We start from the raw sequence: 19,494 nt of genomic DNA, 5'->3' as shown, positions 1-19,494 counted from the left end.
GCCTGTTGTGGGCCAAGAGCACTAGGGATGCTACCTGCTGCTGCCCCCAGTGGCAGTGCGGGCTGTGTGCCATAAGCTGGAGGCGGCCCCAATTCTGGTGGTGGGACTGGAGAGTGTCAGGTAAAGAGGGCAAGGGATGCCTGAATCCCTTTCTCCTGGGGAAGCAGTGCAGCAGGGGAAGCTGGGGAAATAGTGGCAAGCAGCCTGGGGCTCCTGGCCCAGCATACAGGGCTCTAGTTTCCAGCTCCCTTCCACCCACTCTGCCTGCCCAGCATGATCAACAGCCACCTGCATGCAGCCAAGTGGAAGGCAGCCCTGCCAACAAGCTGTGCGCCCTAGCTGGGGCCAGGGCCAGGGTCAGGGCCCGGGCAGTTGCAGGCTGGAGCATGGAGCAGAAGCACAGGCTAGCTGCAGGTGGGAATATGGGATGGACTGCTCTAGGTGGGGGGCAGGGGGGTTTCTCAGCCCCATGAACACCAGAAAGCAGTCACAGGCTGGGCTGTGGGGGGCAGACTGTACCTGCACCTCCCAGGCAAGCTCTGCTGCACGGGTGCACTGCACTTCCCTTCCTCCACCCCCCGCCCAAGCCACACACCCATCCCCCAACCACACACTCCCCCATGTACAGCCTCCTACCCCCACCATTTATGCACATAATATACAAGAGTAATACTTTATCTACTTCCTTAAAACTATCTCTTCTGAAAAATGTTGTGTGTGTGACCCTTGACTTTGTTGGTTTCGTGCTGTTCTTGGGGAATTCTGATGCCCCTGGAACCCCCACTGATTTGTCAAGGGTGGTGGAGAAGGTTGTTAGAGAGGTCACAACCCTCACTACTTGATATATTGTGCCTGTGCCTTGTGGCCTCGAGGGCAGAACTTCTGGGGCCTTAGGGGCAGGCCCTGTGGAGGGGCAGCGTTTCCCAGTCATGGGGTGGACCTTCTAATGTTGTGGCTCATGTGATGAAAGTAAGGGATTCCGAGACCAATGTGGCAGCAAGCCTGAGGCGAAGTTTGGTGTCAAGTGGGTGGACCTTCTTATGCCATGGACTGTGTGACAGGGCCAGACTTCCTGTTCCAAAATGACCTCCCCCCACCTCCAGGAGTAATGGGGCATGGGGAGGGATTTGTAGTGGCAAAGATCACAAAAATATTTCTTTATCAGTAGCACAACTGGATGGGATGGAGGGTATGCATGACCAGTGAAGCAGTCCTGGGCATTGTCTTAGGGTGGTGATTGCTGATGGGAACTAAACATATGAAAATGGCTGTTGCTGTACCTGGCTGTGGCTGTCTGCTCTGCAGTTGGTGATGTCCTATGGGCCAAAGCTTCTAGGGCATAGAGCTGCCCTATTACACCTTTTTTCCTAACTGTCTACATGCAGAGAATTCAACGAATCTATTTGGCAGGATTCAGGCTGGTGCAAAGAGGAGTTAGGTACTGAGTTTACAGAGTCCTAGAATCCACAGGGAACTCCAGTCATGCATATATATGACCCTCCACAGTTGTCCTATCACCCTGATGAGTGTTGGTCACAGTTTTTCAACATGCCCCCATGTGGGGGCTTGGGGATCCTGAGATATTAGAAACTGGTCAGAAAGCTAGAGCAGCTGCTCTGTATTTTTCTCACACCTGAGTTTGCCCCTAACTAAATGGGAATTGTCTGTGTGGAAGAGCTGCCAATGACTGTTATAAAGTTGTCACAAACTTACCCCCAAAGTAATAGTATTTTAAGGTGCCCATGAGATGTTAGGCATATATATTTTCATAAAGGAAGTTTACTAATCTATTTGGTTTCTATTTCTAGCTAATGTTAAGCTGCATTTAATTTTATCATTTTCATGTTTGTATGAACCATGATAGTTGATGTAAGTGTATTTATTCTGTTTTATAAGGCACTTGTATTACCTGGTCAAGTGGTTGGTGATTAGGCATCAAGACGGACAAAGGCTATTGCCGCTTAAGAGAAGCAGTAGCCTAGTTGGCTGAAGTATCATAGTGCTTAGCGTCGGAAGGGACCTAAGCAGATCATCAGGTCCAACCCCCTGCCCCAGGGCAGGAACAAGTGCCAGGGTCATATTACCCCAGCCAAATATCTGTCCAGCCTCCTCCTGAAGACCCCCAAGGTAGGAGAGTACCACCTCACTTGGGAGCCCATTCCAGAGCCTGGCAGCCCTAACTGTAAAATAATGCCTCCTGATGTCCAGCCTGAACCTTCTCTCTAACAATTTGTGGCCATTACTCCTAGTAACCCTGGGTGGTGTTCAAGGGAACAGAGCCTCCCCCAAATCCTGCTGTCTCCCCTGGTGAGTTTGTCAATGGCCACCAGATCCCCACTTAGCCTTCTCTTGTGGAAGCTGAATAGGTTCAGGCCCTTTAGCCTCTCTTTGTAGGGCCTGCCCCACTGCCCCTTGACCATACGAGTGACCCTCACCTGGACCCTCTCAATGCTAGCCACATCCCTCTTGAAGTGCAGTGCCCAGAACTGGACACAGTACTCTAACTGCAGCCTGACCAATACTGCACAGAGGGGAAAGATCACCTCCCTGGACCTGCTTGTGATGCATCTGTAGATGCATGACAAGGTGCGGTTAGCCTTACCTGACCTCTTCCTTGCATTGGTGGTTCATAGTTTCATAGTTTCTAGGGTCGGAAGGGACCTGAGTAGATCATTTACTCTGACCCCCTGCCATAGCAGGAAAGCGTACTGGGGTCAAATGACCCCATCAAGGTGTTCATCTAGCCTCCTCTTAAACACCCCCAGGGTAGGAGCCAGCACCACTTCTCTTGGAAGTTGGTTCCAGATCCTAGCTGCCCTGACAGTGAAGTAGCACCTCCTGATATCTAGCCTAAATCTACCCTCTGCCAGCTTGTGACTGTTATTCCTGGTCACTCCTGGTAGTGCATGGGGGAACAGAGACTCCCCCAGTGCCTGCTGCTTCCCCTCTGACTAGTTTGTAAGAGGCAACTAGATCCCTCCTCAGCCTTCTCTTGTGGAGGCTGAACAGGTTCAGGTCCCATAGCCTCTCCTCGTAGGGCCTGCCCTGCTGCCCCCTGATCATGCGAGTTGCCCTCCTCTGGACCCTCTCCATGTTGTCCAAGATCCCTTGCTGCCACTGTGTTAACAAGAAGCGTGTTCCCTAGCCTATAGGTGTGTTGCCAATTCTTTCTCCCTAGATATACAGTACCCTGCACCTGTCTGTATTGAATTTCATCCTATTCTCATCCACCCACCTCTGCAATTTGTCTAGATCTAGCTGGATTCTGTCCCTCTAGAAGGGAAACAGTTCCTGAGAATTCACGTGCAAGATGGCTACACACATTAGCCTGCCAAATGGTCAGGGTACATACATGACCTCACACCCATCTTCAGATTGACAATGATGGTGTATAGTTCTAACAGGAAGGCTATAGCAAGGCTTGTCAGATATTTAATCCAGGACTTTTTGTATCCAGTAGATTTAGGAAGCAAAGTTTGAATGCTCATCTACAAAAGGTGTTTTGTAAACTCCCTTTGAGGATTAGAACTGAGAAACTGGACAGAGAGCTTGTCTTGTGAGAAGTGTGCACCCACAGGTAATTGTACACTTTCGTCTTTGATAGATTTTCAGCGCGTGTTAATTTTGGTACAGTGTTGTTTGGTTTCTCCTCTGTATTTTCCATCAGGGCATTTAGTGCACTGGATAAAATGTAATACGTTTTTGGAGGTGCAGGTGTAAGATCCAGGAGTGGCGATGGTTCTGTTGTGGGGTGTAGTAGTGCATGGGCTGGCTTTACTTTTCTTGTCCTAGCATAGTGTGGATCAGTTCAGTGAGCTTTGGGCCATGGGAAGTTTGCCCAAAGTCTGCTTCTTATGATGAGGTTGGCAAGGTTCAGTGTTTGTTTAAAGCAGGGGTGGGCAAAATGTGGCCCATGGGCTGGATGTGGCCCACTAGGCCATTCTATCTGGCCTGCAGTGCCCCTGAACAATTTAGAAAATTAATGTACATCTGCCCCGACTGCCTGTCATGCAGTCCTCAATGGCTTGCCAAAGTTCAGTAAGCAGCCCTCCACCCAAAATAATTGCCCACCCCTGGTTTAAAGGCTAGGATGGATGATTCTGGAAACCTCTTTTTAAGAAGGGTCTTCTACTTTGGGTTGCAATTGCTTGACAATTTTCTATATGGGTTCCAGGGCAGGATGCTATGTTGTAACTAATAGTGTGCAATTCGTGGGGATTTTCTTTTTCTACCCAGCAATTCCTCATGTGGTATACATGGACTAAATATAAACATTGGATTTATGGCACATTGCCCTCCAATAATGCCAGGTAACCTCCCTCTATTTTACCAGCTACATTCTAACATCAGGAGATTGCACTTTAAAAGAGAAAGGTGGAAGCACTTTTAAACTTGGGGTAGGGATAAAGGAATAATGTTTAGAACCTCTTAGCCAAGAACTATTTATCAAATAAAAAAAAAAATTAAACAGGAGCTTACTAAGAATTATGTAAGCAGCCATGTTGTCTCTGTAATAAGTGCAGATAAGGTAATTTTTCACATAACATGGTCCTCAGGTATTTTAGTAGTAATGATTAGTACTTTCTGGCAGAGACCATCTTTTCATTATATGCATGTTCAGCACTTAAAACAATGAAATTTGAACCATAATTGGGACCTCTCTGCAACTGCAATACATATAATAGAAAAGAAAGTTGTTGCTTACCTTTGACTGACAAAACTTCTTCCTAAACTTCATAGTGCAAGCTGGTAAGTATGTCCTTCCAAACAGGTTTGCTAACACTAACACTAATTCTTCCATCACACTTTCAGAGAAAACGGTTGAACCTATTCAAACAAAGTACACTGATCAAATATGCAAAACAAGAAAAGGAGTACTTAAAACATAGTTCCAACTTGAAGCTGGTCATTTAAAAAAAAAGAAGCAGTTTCGGACTCTGTACACCTGCAAATTTTTTATGCCTTCTCAGTCATCCAATTTTTAAAGAAAGGTTTTGTTTTTTTTATTTCTGCAAGCAAGGCCTCCACAAGCAGTAAAGGAAACTGAATCAATTGTTATATACAAAATTCTGTGTTACTAGAATACCAAAATTAAGTCAAGATCCCATAGTTAGGAAATGACAGAAACATATAAGCAACCTTAATTTTTCTCCCTTGTGCATATGTATTACAATACAGTCCTCAACTACATGATCGTAAACTATATTTTCTGACCCCTACTTCAGTCAGCTCCCAAAATAAAGAATGCTCCTCTAATGATCAGATGGAAAACAAAAGATCTGACTTCTTTCAGTGTGTGGCCCTATACCTTATTGATGTGCACAATTCAAATCATGCTTTGAAAATGGACTTATTAATTTCCTCATAGGCTTCTTTCTTTAACACTTAGCACTTTTTCAGACTTGGTGCTTCCCAAGCAAGAATGTTTTGCTTCATGGCACCATTGTGAGATCAGGAAATTGTATCATCTCCACTTTGCATATGGGGAACAGACACAGGGAGCTTAAAATCAAAGTTAGCTACTTATTTCAGGTGTCTAATCCAAGGTACCCAGCACCTGATATCTTCAAGCACAGGTCCCAAGATTTCAGTTAAAGTATGGAGTGCTTGTCACATCTGCAAATCAAGTCTCAAATCAGATTTCCTGGCTGTAAGGTTTTAAACACTACAGCCTCCTTTGCAGGGGACACTCAAGCAGACTGTAGCAACTTGTAGCTCTGCTTCTTGCTTCCCCTGCCCCAACAGGGATAGAACGGGAGAGCTGAAAACCCAAAGAGGATCGGTTAAGGGAGATGGCAGAGGCTCCTAGACCTTCCAGCTGAGAGCCTGACGCTGCAGCTTCAGACCCTCCTACCTCTCCTTTCTCTGACTCAGCTAAGTAGGTAGAGGGGCATGGGGCTGGAGTGTCTGGCTGCAACAGTAGCAGGGGACCCAGAAGTCAGCAAGAGTCTGGTAGGGGGTAAGCCCAGCTGCAGGTCTGCCAGGGATGGAGATACAGGCTGTGAGGTTTGAGTCAGGAACTGACCGTGCCACAGGGACTTGAAGGGGGAATCTGGTGGCTGGCTCGCAAGCAAGCTAGCCACCCCAATCTCCCTCCCTGCAGGACACTGATTCTGTACAGATGTAACCAAAAGTGAAATGGTCAAAAATATTACTTAATTTAAAGTAGAACTATTTCAGAGCATTTCAGCTACTTTTACAGAACATTTTTTAAAAGTTGTATGTTTGTACAGTTGGCCCCCTGAATCATTCCAAAGGTGTTTTAAATGTTTCACCTGTTATATCTGTTCATACCCTTGGTTTTAGTCCACCAGGCAGGTACTACTAATAGTCCAGAAACCACCATTCAGATGCTGCTTATTTCCATAGGTGCCCAAGTGTCCTTCAGAGGACACTTGCAAAGCCATTTAAGTCCTGATACTGCCCCACAGCTACCAAGCTGCTCAAAATCCTGATCTATGTTAAACCATGAAGGTGCTTCCCTTATCAATTGTCACCAGGAGTCATAAGCATGCCCATGACAAAAGACAGTTGGCAGGCACCACTACATGGTAGTCTCCCTTGGTGGCTAGAACATTTTCCCTGGTATTGGATGTAGTTTTGTGAGTGTGAGAAGTGAGGAATCAAAATGAACTTATAATGGAACTCTGTTACAATCCATAGTGCACTAGAACTATGGCTACTCCACCACTACAGTATAATTTTATTTTTCTTACAATTTTTGTTAACTGTAGTGGGGCATCGGGCTAGCCTAGCACCACCAGGCTCAAATCAGTCCTTGAATCCTTGATCTAACTCCCATAATCTGGTCCCAACCAGTCTTTCTCTGCACTTAACAACACAGGCAATAATGCCCTGGGTTCTTCTGCACTACAGAGCTCAGCAGAAAATTTAAACAGCCCAACATAAGCTTCAAGTCCTGGGTTAATCCACACCACAGAGCTCAACAGAAAATACAAACAATCCACAATGAACACCCACAAGCATGGGTTAGTTCTCACCCTTTACTCTCCTTTCTTCTTTAGAGAGACCTGCCACTCCACACAAACAAGCCTACTTCCAGGTCCTCTCTCCCACTTCCTCTTCCAGGCCCCTTTTATTTCTGGATCAGCCAGCCAACTTTCCCTCATTTGCTAAGAGACTGATCCAGCTGCAGTCCCTTAGGTGGGCAGCCTGCTACTGGCTGGCTAAATGGTCCAGGCTGCAAGCCTGCACCCTGTCGCAACACTGATATCAGAAGTTATTCACTTGAAGCCAGCTTATATTTTCACTATCTGGACACATCTACACATACAATTAATGTGCATGAATAAACTCAGGCTTACTGCTCTTGAGTTTTTTGCTCCCAGGTGTGCCATTTGAACATGCACCCAGGAGCAAAACACTCCAGAATATATTGCTCCAGAGTTTATTTGTGTGCAGCACATTGAGCTCAGTCAGAGCAGCCTCAACTGGTAGTAACCCAGGCCTGCTCTGACCAGGCTGAACACACTGTGCAGTGGCTGGCTGGGGCATGACCAGGTTCCAGTGTGGGGCTAGCCAGCAGGCAGCCCCTGCACTGAAGCACCGTCGTGCCCCAGCCAGCCAGGTCAACATCTACACATGCTCTGGTGCACATGAAAAAACTCCAGAGTAGGTTAGAACTTTTATTTATTTTTATGAGCTTATTAGTTTTGTGCACCCTAGTAGGGCCACATGTAGACGCAAAGACATTTACTGCAGAGCTAATTAGGCAGCTCTGCAGTAAATGTCTCATGTAGGCGCACCCACTGGAATGGAACATGCAACTGTGTCACTCTTGAAACTTTATGAATACACAGCTGTTATTAATATTCTATTAATTGTATGTGTGCTGCATGTTCTATACTTGTACTAAGGCAACTATAGGTCACTTAAAACTCATAATCATCTGCAAGTGCAGTTTAATTAAGTGTATGGGAAATTAACTTACCTTTAATTGGCTGGCACAATTTGTGGAATAATCCTTTGACAAGAAAGCTGACTAGGACAAAATTTGAAGGCTCATGATAATGTAAATGGCATACAAGTCCAGCAAAGCCCATGGGGTTACATTCTTGATCCAGATATCCCTAGTTATTAAAATATTTTGTTAGCATCACATTTACATGAACTAAACTAAGTGCTGTTCTTGTGAAATCCCTTGTAAGGTGCAAAGAGGTATTTCACTTCACTGGGATAAACATCACAAAGCCATTACAGCTGTTTCCCACTGCCCATAGTTGTGGGATGCTGGCCAGGGCTGAAATTAACAACAGAATTCAGGAGATGCTGCCAAAATGGAAACGTTAGCATGCAGAGGTACACAACTCTTCTGTAGCCATTCCTCTTTAGTCCTTAACAGTTGTATTCTGGATTTTGCTACTATTGTAATTTTAATAACCTGTTATTTTCATAGTTCTTTCCATTTTCAGAAGGTTCAGAAACTCACCTTTTATGTGTGCACTTTTAGCAAGTCACAGGGGCAGATACCATATCTGATATTTTGCCTTGTATAACATTCTTGATCAGACCTATTACATATACAATAAGGTTACTACCTTTTTTTAAAAAAATTGAACAAACTTAATGTAAATTTAGGGATTTGGTAAACCACTGTGTTTTAAGGGCTATTTTCCTCTCTTCTCATCTTCATTTTTTTTAACTAGTGCCTGAATGCTGTTGCGGTGGAACATAAAATAAGTGGTACTATAATGACCTGAGTGGAACAGTACAGCTTGTAAGATTTCTGGGTTTATCACTATTACTGTTTAATAAAACAAGATAACTGAGTGTTATTCTAGTTCTTCTCTCTTAACCAAACAGAATGAAAGCTTACCTCTTTGAGAAGAAACTGCACAGAAAAGATGAAGTATATTTTTAACATTTTATTACAACTCTGTTGTTTGAATGATATCAATGGATGCTTCAACACTGACAGCACCTGTGGAAAAAGAAAAGAAAAATTAAAAATTGCAGGTTGGGGAGGGGGAGATTAGGGCACATTTATACCACAGGGACACAGCAGTGAACAGGAGTGCCTAAATTGCATTGTTCCAGGTTGTAGCACACATGGAGTAGGTATACCCTGATTGAATATGGCATTCCCTTGGCATGGTGCTTTGATGCTGCCAATGTGCCTTTAGGGCACAGCTCTTCTGGAATACTGTTTTCTTCTTTAATTGGGAATTGGGTACTGATTGGGTACTGTGCCTCACTACAGGTACCAACTTCCTTTAGGCGCTTTTGAAAATTTGACCTCACAGGCTGATCTTGCAAAGACTTGTGTGTACCTTGCTTATAGTTGCATATATTTGTCTGTCTGCAGGCTTAAGGCCTAAATATGTATTTGAATATTTAAACTGAACATTGTTTTAAAACTGAACATATTGCACACATTGCTAAGGGAACATCATGTTTAATGTCTTTAATAAGTATATTTACATTATTATTTTAAATAGTAGATTCAAGTTTCCTTTGAAAGGAAGAAAATGTCACCTTTATTAGTCTGAAGTTGGGCAGAAGGCAGGACAGGCTGGGGCTGTAGACACTAACTAGTTCAGAGCGGTTGCCTATGAAAGCTTTTGCTTCTTTGAACCAGTGCCACCCTGCCATGCCTTTTGAAAGGAAATTAATCTGTTTTTTTCCAATTTTAAGCCTTTAAAATTGTAGGATTTAACATTCACCATTCACTCTAATATAAAAACAAGCTCAATTAGAGACATGTCTGACAGTTCAATGTGCTGAAATTCAACTAAGGGTAACAAGCAACACTTGGCAGTCCATAACTAGCATGGCCATGGGTCATTTACATAAACACTGACAGCCAGAGATACTGGTCCCATGACGATCCTTCATCCCTGAGAGCTGTTCTGTTAAATAGCTTTGAGTGGGACATAGACTTGGATCAGCATAATACTTTTATTTTAAAAGACTAATTGCATTTTCTCATTGTTGAGTAAGGTAGTGCTTTATCTGTCTCGGCAGTTCATATACCATAAAACTTCCCATCTTCACTTCTGCTCATGCCATTTCCTCAGTTGTACCTGAAATCCTAAATCAAATCATACCAAATTGTTCCCATTAAATAAAATTAACATTAACAATAAGGAACAATAGGCAAAATAAACATGCAGCAATTCCCAATGCAGCTTGTACCAGGCAACTTAGTTCAAGCTTCCTAAGTAAAAAGCAATCTCAGAAGCATGGAAGTCTGTCTTAAGATCTTAAGATGGCTCCAGGGGCAGTAGCTGCACCCCACTGCTCATTCAGTACCCCTAGGCATTGAGGGTGTCATCCAACAATGGCCTGTGCGGTTTATATCCTGGACATTCTCCTTTGTTCTTAAGCCAGTATAATTCCTCCCCGCTCCCTGCCAGGTTTGTTCTGCATACCCTTAGTCCTTCCCACCACTTTTCCTTCCCTACCATCCTTACTACTTTGCCCCACAATAGTCTTCTTCCTTGCCTCCCTTTTGCTTCTTCACTTCTTCCTCACCTCCATTAAAAGTACAGTAACATGAAAACACAGAAAACTGTTGAGCTAATACTTTCCTAACCATCATTCTGCTATGTCTGTTTTCTTGCACATTTTGCCTGTGCTCCCTATTAATGCTGTAAACCCAGCACAGGGCTAGTTTGAATGGCTAGGGACATTCAAAAAGCCTGAGTTGATTCAATCTGGGACAAACAAGTTTGACCCAAATCAGTTGTCTGATATTCAACCAAGTTTATCTTAAACCATTTTGAAACTGGTTTATGTGCGCTGAACTTCTGTTCTGTTACAAGTTTAAATCAGTTTCTGATCACTTAAACCAGTTTGTGTGCAACTTCTGGCCCTAGCCAATAGGGCTATAACCTTAGTTGAGACCTCTGATGCCAAGATACAAAGTGATGGGACAAAAAAAGAGAAAGAAAATAGAATCAGCTGAAAAAGAGGACAAAACCCAAAGCAGGGACTGTTAAAAATACAGGAAAAATACATTTGAACTCTAAAATCTTTTCTACCAGTAACTTCCCTTTGCTTTTGGTCCAATCCCTACATTTTTTTTTTATTTGAAAGAAAAAACATCTAGTCATCTTGTTACCAGTGTCTTTTCTCCTACCAATGAGATTTTTTAACTTTATGGCAAAGGAACTTTAAAAGCTTTTCTGTGGGGGAACAAAATAGCAGTATTAGCACAGTGCTACATCTGGTCTTAACTGTCCTGACTGGGTGCGTCTATATGATGACACAGCTACAGCACTGTGCTCTAGTATTGCCCCTTGGAAGTACTAAAACAGTGCAATACATGCTGTTACTGTGCCATGCAGGCAGCACATGCTTAGTTTTTGCAGTTGCATTGCCATAGCAGCACACTATAGCTGGGGAGTGTGCTGCTACAGCAACGTAGCTGGTGATCATGTGTAGACATACGTGATTGCTACATCACTGTACAGTGACCTGTAGATGCACCCAGTGAGTAGTGTTTGTTTAGACCAGCCATGTAGCTATACCCTAAGGCTAAGTACAGACAGTCAAAAAGCCCTAGCAGAATTGATGCAATCTTTGCAGGTTTCCCTAAGCTGTATAGATTGAACTGATAAGGAACTGAACTGACATCCAATTTTCAGTTTGGAAAAGCAGGCAGAAGCCTGCACTAACCCAGGTCAGAAAGCAGAAGGTGCTGGACTATACTTCCCAACCTGCAGGCCAAGCTGAGGCTAGCTAAGCACATGCCCTCAACCCTCTGCTTCCTGCCCCCTCCTCCCCCACCACAGGGAGAGGAAGTAGCCCTGGTCCAGGTAAAAAGCCAGGCTCTGCCCCACTCTCCTGCCAGCCTCACAGAAGTATAGGGCTGAAAGGGACCTTGTGAGATCATTGGGTCCAGCCCCCCTGCCCTGGGAAGGAAAGACTGCTGAGGTCAAATAACCCCAGCAAGGTGTGCATCCAGTGCCTCCACTGCTGCTGGCTACTGTCTGAGCCAGATGAGCAGACCCAAGCTAGGGTGACTACCTGTCCCTAACTGGACAAGACAGTCCCACAATGGGAACATCAAATCCTGGTCCAGGGCTGTGTGACTCCAGGACAGCATTTGTCCTGGATTCCCAGCCTTGTGCAGGAATCTGTGAGAAACAGTGGGTTTCCCTTTGCAGACTGACAGCATTCCAGCCTGCAAGGGGCTGCTGGGAGTGAGATACAGGGGGCACTACATACATGTGCATGCCCACGCACATGGCCAGGAAATGGCAGTGGCTGGGATGTGTGGAGAGTAGCTCCCTGCAGGTAAGTCTATGGGAGGGAGGGGATTTAAGGGGACAGAAGTGGGGACAGATCAAGGTCCCCACAGTGAGGAAGGGAGTGGGGCAGGGGCTGGTCATGTCTAGCCAGGACAGTGCATGGGGCTGGGGAAGGGTGCAGAAAGGAGCTGTGGGCAGCTCATCTGGGGGGCTCGTGCCTCCCCAGATTTGTGCACAGGGTGGGGACAGATGCAGGCTGCCTGTTGTGAGCTTTGGATTCCCTGACCTGCAGGACCTGCTGCCTTGCTCCTGGGGGTCCTGCACTAGCTACATCCCCATGGCAAGGTACCCCCAGTCTGCCCAGCAGCAGCGGCGGCAGCGTGGAGTTGTGTCCCCTGCTGCTGCCAGGCAGGCAGGAGGTGCATGTCTGGAGCAGAAAGCTTTGGCCAAGGCTAACCTGCATGGTGTGGGTTTGCGGGGGAGGTGCAAAGCATCCTGGCATGCTGGGGGACTGTGAATTAACTTAAATCTGGAGGGGATCTAGGACAGAGGTGTGATAAACCAATTTAACCTAAATCAGTTAAATCTGATACTACAATCATCAAGGTTTACCTTAAACCAGTTTGTGCCATTTTGAAACTGGTTTATGTTCACTGAACTTCTATTCTATTACTGCAGAGGTTGGCAACCCCCAGCTCACATGCCAAGCATGGCACATGAGGCCATTTTGCTAGGCAAACCACAGCCAGCCCTGGCTCTGGGTAGCTGCTGCCAGCAACAGAGCCCAGGCTGCTCCCAGCAGGGCTTGCAGCATCCCAGCTGCCTGCTACTAACAGTAGTAGCAGCAGCCCAAATTAGCTGGGCTCAACAGCTCCAGCATCAGCTCCATGCTGGCAGTAACTGCTTTCTTTTGCACATGTGCACCTCGGAGAAGACAGTGGGGCAGCGCAGCCCATCCTAAGGTGCCCATGCAGTCACCGCCAGCATGGACCTGATGCTGGAGCTGTGGAGCCCAGTAAGCAGGCTGCACCAAGCTCTGGAACCCTGCCATCACCTCCGTGCCAGGAGCAGGGTAGAGAGCAGGGCTGCACTGCCTCAGGCCCTCCCCCCGCCTTCTCCGACATGCAGGTGCATGCGCCAGTACAGAGCCTCCTGGCTGTAGCCGGCCCTGGCTCTGGGTAGCTGCTGCCAGACAGGAGCCCAGGCAGCTCCCAGCAGGCAGCTGGGCTGCTGCAAACCCTGCTGGGAGCAGCCCAGGCTCTAGCAGCTACCCAGAGCCTAGGCTGGGGGGCAGGGGCAGCAGGCCTGGGGGGTCAGGGCACAAGCAGGGCATCCTGCCATGTACTCCTTGCCCTCATTTTGTTTTTCTGGCATGTGTGCACTCTGGCACCTTCCAAGGTAGATATTGTGGTGTTTTTCAGCACTCTGGCCAAAAAACATTGCCTACCCCTGTTAACAGGTTTAAATCGGTTTCCAGTCACTTATACCAGTTTATGTGCAACTTCTGTCCCTAGCTTAAGAGTCTCCATTTGAGGGAATATATATTTCATTTGGCATCAGACTGTGTTCACAACATACAGCTAATTAATTTTAATTGTGTCTGAGAGAGAACAGAGATTTAATGAAATTGGTACAAATATTTAGAACACGATTTCCCATACCTTTGCTTTGGCATCCTCTTTGTCATCTGCTTTTGCTGCCAATAGCATGAGTCTTAGCACCAGGGAAATACTGAAAGGGAAATTGCCTTTCAGTTGAGGCACATTGGATTTTATAAGTTTTTCAACCTTGGGCATCGGGATATCATAGAAGAATACATTTCCTATCAAATCTTGTCCACGTCTTCCAGCACGGCCAGACATCTAAAAAGGGTTTATTGGTAAAAATCTGAATATTGATAGTTCACAAACATTTAATTCTATTTTTTAAAGTTTTTATATAGTCCTTTCTATGGTATCTTTGGCTCAAAAGTACTTATACAGAGTTATGATATACAACCCAAGTTTTTAAAAAGATCTTGAGAAGACTACAATCAGGTAATACGAATGTCTATAATGCCAATTTCCTTGCCACCCAAACAATAATTACACAAAGTATTTTCCCCCTACAGTCACTTAAACATGTCTCATTATGATTATGAGATTACTTTGTACCTCTCCTGCCAAAGGATCCCAGAATATTTTATAAATGTAAAGTATGTTTGTTTTTTTAAAGGTCATCATGGGATATACCATTTCTTGTTGCTAAATAAATGTAAACAAATATAAACAGGTTATGTGATCTTTTTTCTTTAACATCAGTCTTTCAAACTAAATCTAACTGGACTTTTTCTTTTGCACATGCCACAACTTTTAATAAAGCTTCTCCAGGACAAATTATATTTTAATTTAGAACTGATCACCTCTGTCAGTTATGTCTGTACTCCCTCAGTGTACCTAAACAATCTTCCATTGGTTTGCACAGGTGTGCTGAGGACACACACAAATTCAACTAATCTTATAATTTGGGAACAGTGACAATATTACATTGCTAATGAAAGAACCAAATAGTAAACATCATTAACCATCAGGTGGCTCAGAGTATAGAGAAATACATCTGAAAAAGAAAATACTTTTTGCCCTTGCATGTAATGAAAAGCATGGGTTTACTAAACATACTGTACAAAGGATATATGGTATATTTTTATACCTGTCTGTAATTTAGTGCATCTAAATAGACAGAATTTTCAGAGAAGACAACAGATTTACATGGCATATTGATGCCTAAGGCCAATGTTGAAGTAGCTGTGACCACCTAGAAAAAAGGCAAATGCAAGTACATTGGTTATAAGTTGACAGTAGCAAGATGTTTTTCTTTTTAATTTTGAAAACTTGGTTAATCTTACATAAAAAGTAATCTTTAAAAACCAAGTTACACTGAAGTCAATGGGAGTTCAGATTGCTATAAAGGTTCTATAGCAATCAATTTACTGATATTGATTGGCTATGAACAGGGAGCCAGCAAACGGGGGACTGCAAACAGGGGAAGCAGTTTGCAGGTAGTTGCTGAAGGCAAGAGGACTACATCCTGCCCAGGAGAGATAAGTGATCCAGCTGCCTGTACCTTTGCTTTTGCTGAGTGTTTGTTTGGTGGGCTGTGTGTGTTTGGGAGGGGGTGTGCTCTGAGAAGCTGGGAGTGATTGCTGGCTGCTTTGTAACTGCTGATTGTTGTGGGATCACTGACTGGTCCTGACAGAAACCCTAACAAAGGGACTGAGTCAGCCCAGGCCCAGAACAGTATAAAAGGAAACTCCCCAGGCAACAAGGGAGACTGTGATCAAGGAGTTAGTGAACAGGGACTGCAAACAGGGGAAGCAGTTTGCAAGCAGTTCCTAGGCCAGTTCATGGATAGTAGCATAGCTTATTACCATACAATGGTGGGGACCGCCTTGGCCTCAACTGGTGCTCCCTTCCCTTGCACCACGGAGGCTTACACCGAGATGGAGCCCCTGGCACCAGGTTGTAGCAGCTGCCGGACATGGCTGCCAGCAACTGGATATAGGAGCAAGCCCCCCTCACCCCACCCCCTCCGCCATGTGTGGTGTATGTTCCTTAGTGAGGTCCCTGTAGTCCCAGGAGACTGACTTCATGCCATCAGGGCCCATGAGCAGGAGATTGATTACTACAGTCAGGGTCTTCTCCTGAAGAAGGAAGAAGAGAAGGTAGAGGAGAAGGTGGCCAACAAGAAGGCTAGATGAAAAGACCCAACCAAAGCTACTTGGAAGACAGTCGTTTCAGGCTCCAAGACATGCAGAGCTAGGGCTGCCCCTCTCCTGGCATTGCACAACAGGTATGCTCCCCTCACCACACATGATGAGGCTCTGAAGGAGACACCAGAGAAGGTGGGTAGTCAGTGAACTGCCACCCCCAAGAGGAGATGCAGGGTGGTGGGGGGGGAGACTCCCTTCTGCAGGGCACTGGGACCCAGACCCTCTAGCCCATGAGGTCTGATGCCTCCCTGGGGCCGGCTTCCATGATGTCACAGAGAGGATCCTCAGGCTTGTCCAGGCCTCCAACCACTACCCCATGCTCCTCATACACATGGGCATGAATGACATTGCCAGAAGTAATCTGGTCCTGGTCATGACTGACTACAGAGCTCTGGGTGCTGGGCTCAATGGTTCAGGGCCACAGGCAGTCTTTTCCTCTGTGCTCCTGGTTCTAGGCCACAAACCTAGGAGGGAAGGATGTGTCGAAGAATTGAACCAATTACTCCGGCGGTGGTGCTACCGAGAGGGCTTCGGTTTCTTTGACCACAGTGCACACTTCAGGGAGAATGGACTCCTGGGAAGGGACAGCAACTACCTCACGTGGAGGGATAAGTCCCTGTTCTCAGCCAGGATTTTCTTGATACGGCTTTAAACTAAGATTGCTAGGGGACGGGGAAACACTGACTGGAGCATACCTGGGGACTGGCGCACGAGAAAACTCCAACATTAGGGACACTAGGAGAGCCATTTTCACAAAAGCTAAGGAAATTGAGGGTCTCAGTTGGACCTGTACACTACTGTCAGGACTCAGGTGCTTGTACACTAACATCAGGAGCATGGGGAACAAGCAGGAGGAGCTAGCCCTCCTACTCTCCAGTAGGCAGTACGATCTATTAGGGATTACAGAGACCTGGTGGGACTCCTCACATGATTGGAACATAACCATAGAGAGCTACACCCTGCACAGAAGGGACCAAGTAGGAAAGAAAGGTGAAGGTGTAGCTCTCTCTGAGGGAGCAGTACACCTCCTTGGAGACTGACATCAGCTCCAAAGAAGAGTGGCTCAAAACCCTTTGGGTCAAACTATGGGGGGGAGCGGGGAGGAGGCACAGTGAGAGAGACCTTATTGTAGGTATATACTACAGACTTCAAAATCAGGGGGAGAAGCTTGATCTGGAGTTCTCTCAAACTGACAGAGGGCACGCACGCATGGGACATGGTTATCATGGTGACTTCAATTACCCAGACATCTCTTGGGAGGAACACTCAGCTAAGTTGGATCAGCCGCGCTGCTTCCTGACCTGTATCGAATAGCTCTACCCAATTTAGGAAGTGCACAGGCCAACCAGAGGTAACGCTCTCCTAAACTTGGTCTTGGCCAAATGAGATGATCTGGTGAGCAAATGGATATAGAAGATAGCCTGGGAAGCAGCAACCATGAAACCAACATGTTCACAAGCCATCAAAAGGCAGGTAATCAGCAGGATTGAAGTTTTGGACTTCAGAAAAGTGAATTTCAGCAGGCTTGGAGCAATGGTAGGGGAAGTGCTCCGGGACCAGGGACCAGAACTGAAAGGAAGTGCATAAAGAGTGGTCATCCCTCAAGTACATGCTCCTCGAAGCATAAAATAAGTCTATTTCCATGCAGACGAAAGGTGGCAGAATGGCTGGTAATCCCTCTTGTCTTAATAGGGATATGGTCCTCTTGAAAAAGAAGTGAAGCAAATAAACAATGGAAGCTTGGGACGATCCCCAAGGAGGACTATATAACAACAGCCCACACTTGTAGGGACCAAATTAGAAAGACTAAGGTGGCGACTGAACTTAAACTAGCTGCAGAAATCAAGGACAACAAGAAGTCCTACTTTAGGTATGTGGGGAATAGGAGGAAAACAAATGGAAGCATGGGGCCAGTGCTTAACTCAGAACAGCTGGTTATCAACACTCAGGAGAAAACCGAACTCCTGAATGACTACTTTGTTTTGGTATTTCACCGGACTAAGGAGAAAATCATACTAGCTAAGTTTCAGAATGGGCATGGCGGGAATGACCGCCTTCCTACTGTTGACATGCTGGTACATGATCAGTTAGAAAAGTTAGGCCTTTATAAGTCAGCATGACCAAATGAACTTCATCCAAGAGTCATAGAATCATAGAAGTAGGGTTGGAAGGGACCTTGTAGATCTTCAAGTCCGACCCCCCACCTGGGCGGGAGAAAAGACTGGACTCAAATGAGTCCAGCCAGGTAGTCATCAAGCCTCTTCTTAAAGATCCCCAGAGTAGGAGCCAGCACCACTTCCCCAGGAAGTTGGTTCCAGCTCCTAGCCGCCCTGACTGTGAAGCAGTTCTTGCAGATGTCTAATCTAAATCTACTTTCTAATAACTTGTGTCCATTGTTCCTTGTCATGCCAGGGGGCACTAGGGGAAACAGTGTCTCCCCTAAACCCTTCTGGTCCCCACTAGTGAGTTTATAGATGGTCACCAGGTCCCCCCTCAGCCTTCTCTTATGAAGGCTGAACAGGTTTAGGTCCCACAGTCTTTCTATGTAGGGTCTCCCTGTAGTCCCCTGATCATGCGGGTGGCCCTCCTCTGGACCCTTTCAATGTTGTCCACATCCCTCCTGAAATGGGGCGCACAGAACTGGACGCAGTACTCCAGCTGTGGTCTGACCAGCATCACATAGAGGGCGAGGATCACCTCCCTGGCTCTACCTGAGATGCACCTGTGGATGTACGACAAGGTCCGGTTAGCCCAGCCAACCGTGACCTCGCATTGTCGGCCCATGTTCATCTTGGAATCAATAATGACTCCAAGATCCCTTTCTGCCTCCGTGCTCTCAAGAAGGGAGTTTCCTATTTTATAAGTGTGCTGCTGGTTTCTACTGCCTAAGTGCAGCACCCTGCACTTTTCAGTATTGAAACGCATCCTGTTTATGTCAGCCCACTTCTGTAACCTATCCAGGTCTTGTTGCAGTCTTTCCCTCCCTACTACCATGCTCACCTCACCCCAAATTTGGTATCATCAGCGAATTTAAACAGGTTGCAATTCACCCCGTTGTCCAAATTGCTGATGAAGAAATTGAACAGCGCAGGCCCCAGGACCGAACCCTGGGAGACTCCGCTGCCCACTTCCCCCCAGGTCGAATATGACCCGTCCACCACCACCCTCTAGTATGACCCTTGAGCCAATCTGCAATCCATCTGATTGTGTAGGCATCAATACCACAGTCGCCTAGTTTTTTAATGAGTATGGGGTGGGAGACGGTGTCAAAGGCCTTGCTGAAGTCTAGAAAGACTACGTCCACGGTGACACCTGCTGCATCCATTGCCTTTGTGACCTGATCATAAAAGGCAATCAGGTTGGTCTGACATGACCTGCCCCTAATGAAACCATGCTGGTTGCCCTTGAGCATCATCCCTGAAGCCGGCCCATCACAGATGTGCTCCTTGAGGATCTTCTCAAAGGGTTTCCCAAGGACAAAGGTAAGACTGACAGGCCTATAGTTGCCCGGGTCCTCTCTCTTCCCTTTTT

General features: G+C 46.0%; 1 protein-coding gene across 1 annotated transcript in view; it reads right to left on the bottom strand.

Annotated features, from left to right (window-relative positions):
• The window catches only part of DDX60 (DExD/H-box helicase 60), a 95,641-nt gene that overhangs the window by 6,220 nt on the left and 69,927 nt on the right, over positions 1–19,494 (bottom strand). The window contains exons 28-32 of the mRNA XM_090034511.1: positions 14,904–15,008; positions 13,877–14,077; positions 8,837–8,941; positions 7,952–8,090; positions 4,706–4,827 (exon numbers count right to left, since the gene is read on the bottom strand). Of these exons, the coding sequence (XP_089890637.1) occupies positions 4,706–4,827; positions 7,952–8,090; positions 8,837–8,941; positions 13,877–14,077; positions 14,904–15,008 (672 nt within the window). The remainder of the gene's footprint in view (positions 1–4,705; positions 4,828–7,951; positions 8,091–8,836; positions 8,942–13,876; positions 14,078–14,903; positions 15,009–19,494) is intronic.

Source organism: Crocodylus siamensis, chromosome 2 (genome assembly GCF_052110815.1).
Source record: "Crocodylus siamensis isolate JL-2025a chromosome 2, ASM5211081v1, whole genome shotgun sequence".
NCBI lineage: Eukaryota > Metazoa > Chordata > Crocodylia > Crocodylidae > Crocodylus > Crocodylus siamensis.
The sequence above is the reverse complement of the archived record's forward strand: the minus strand, read 5'-3'. Positions and strand labels throughout refer to the sequence as shown.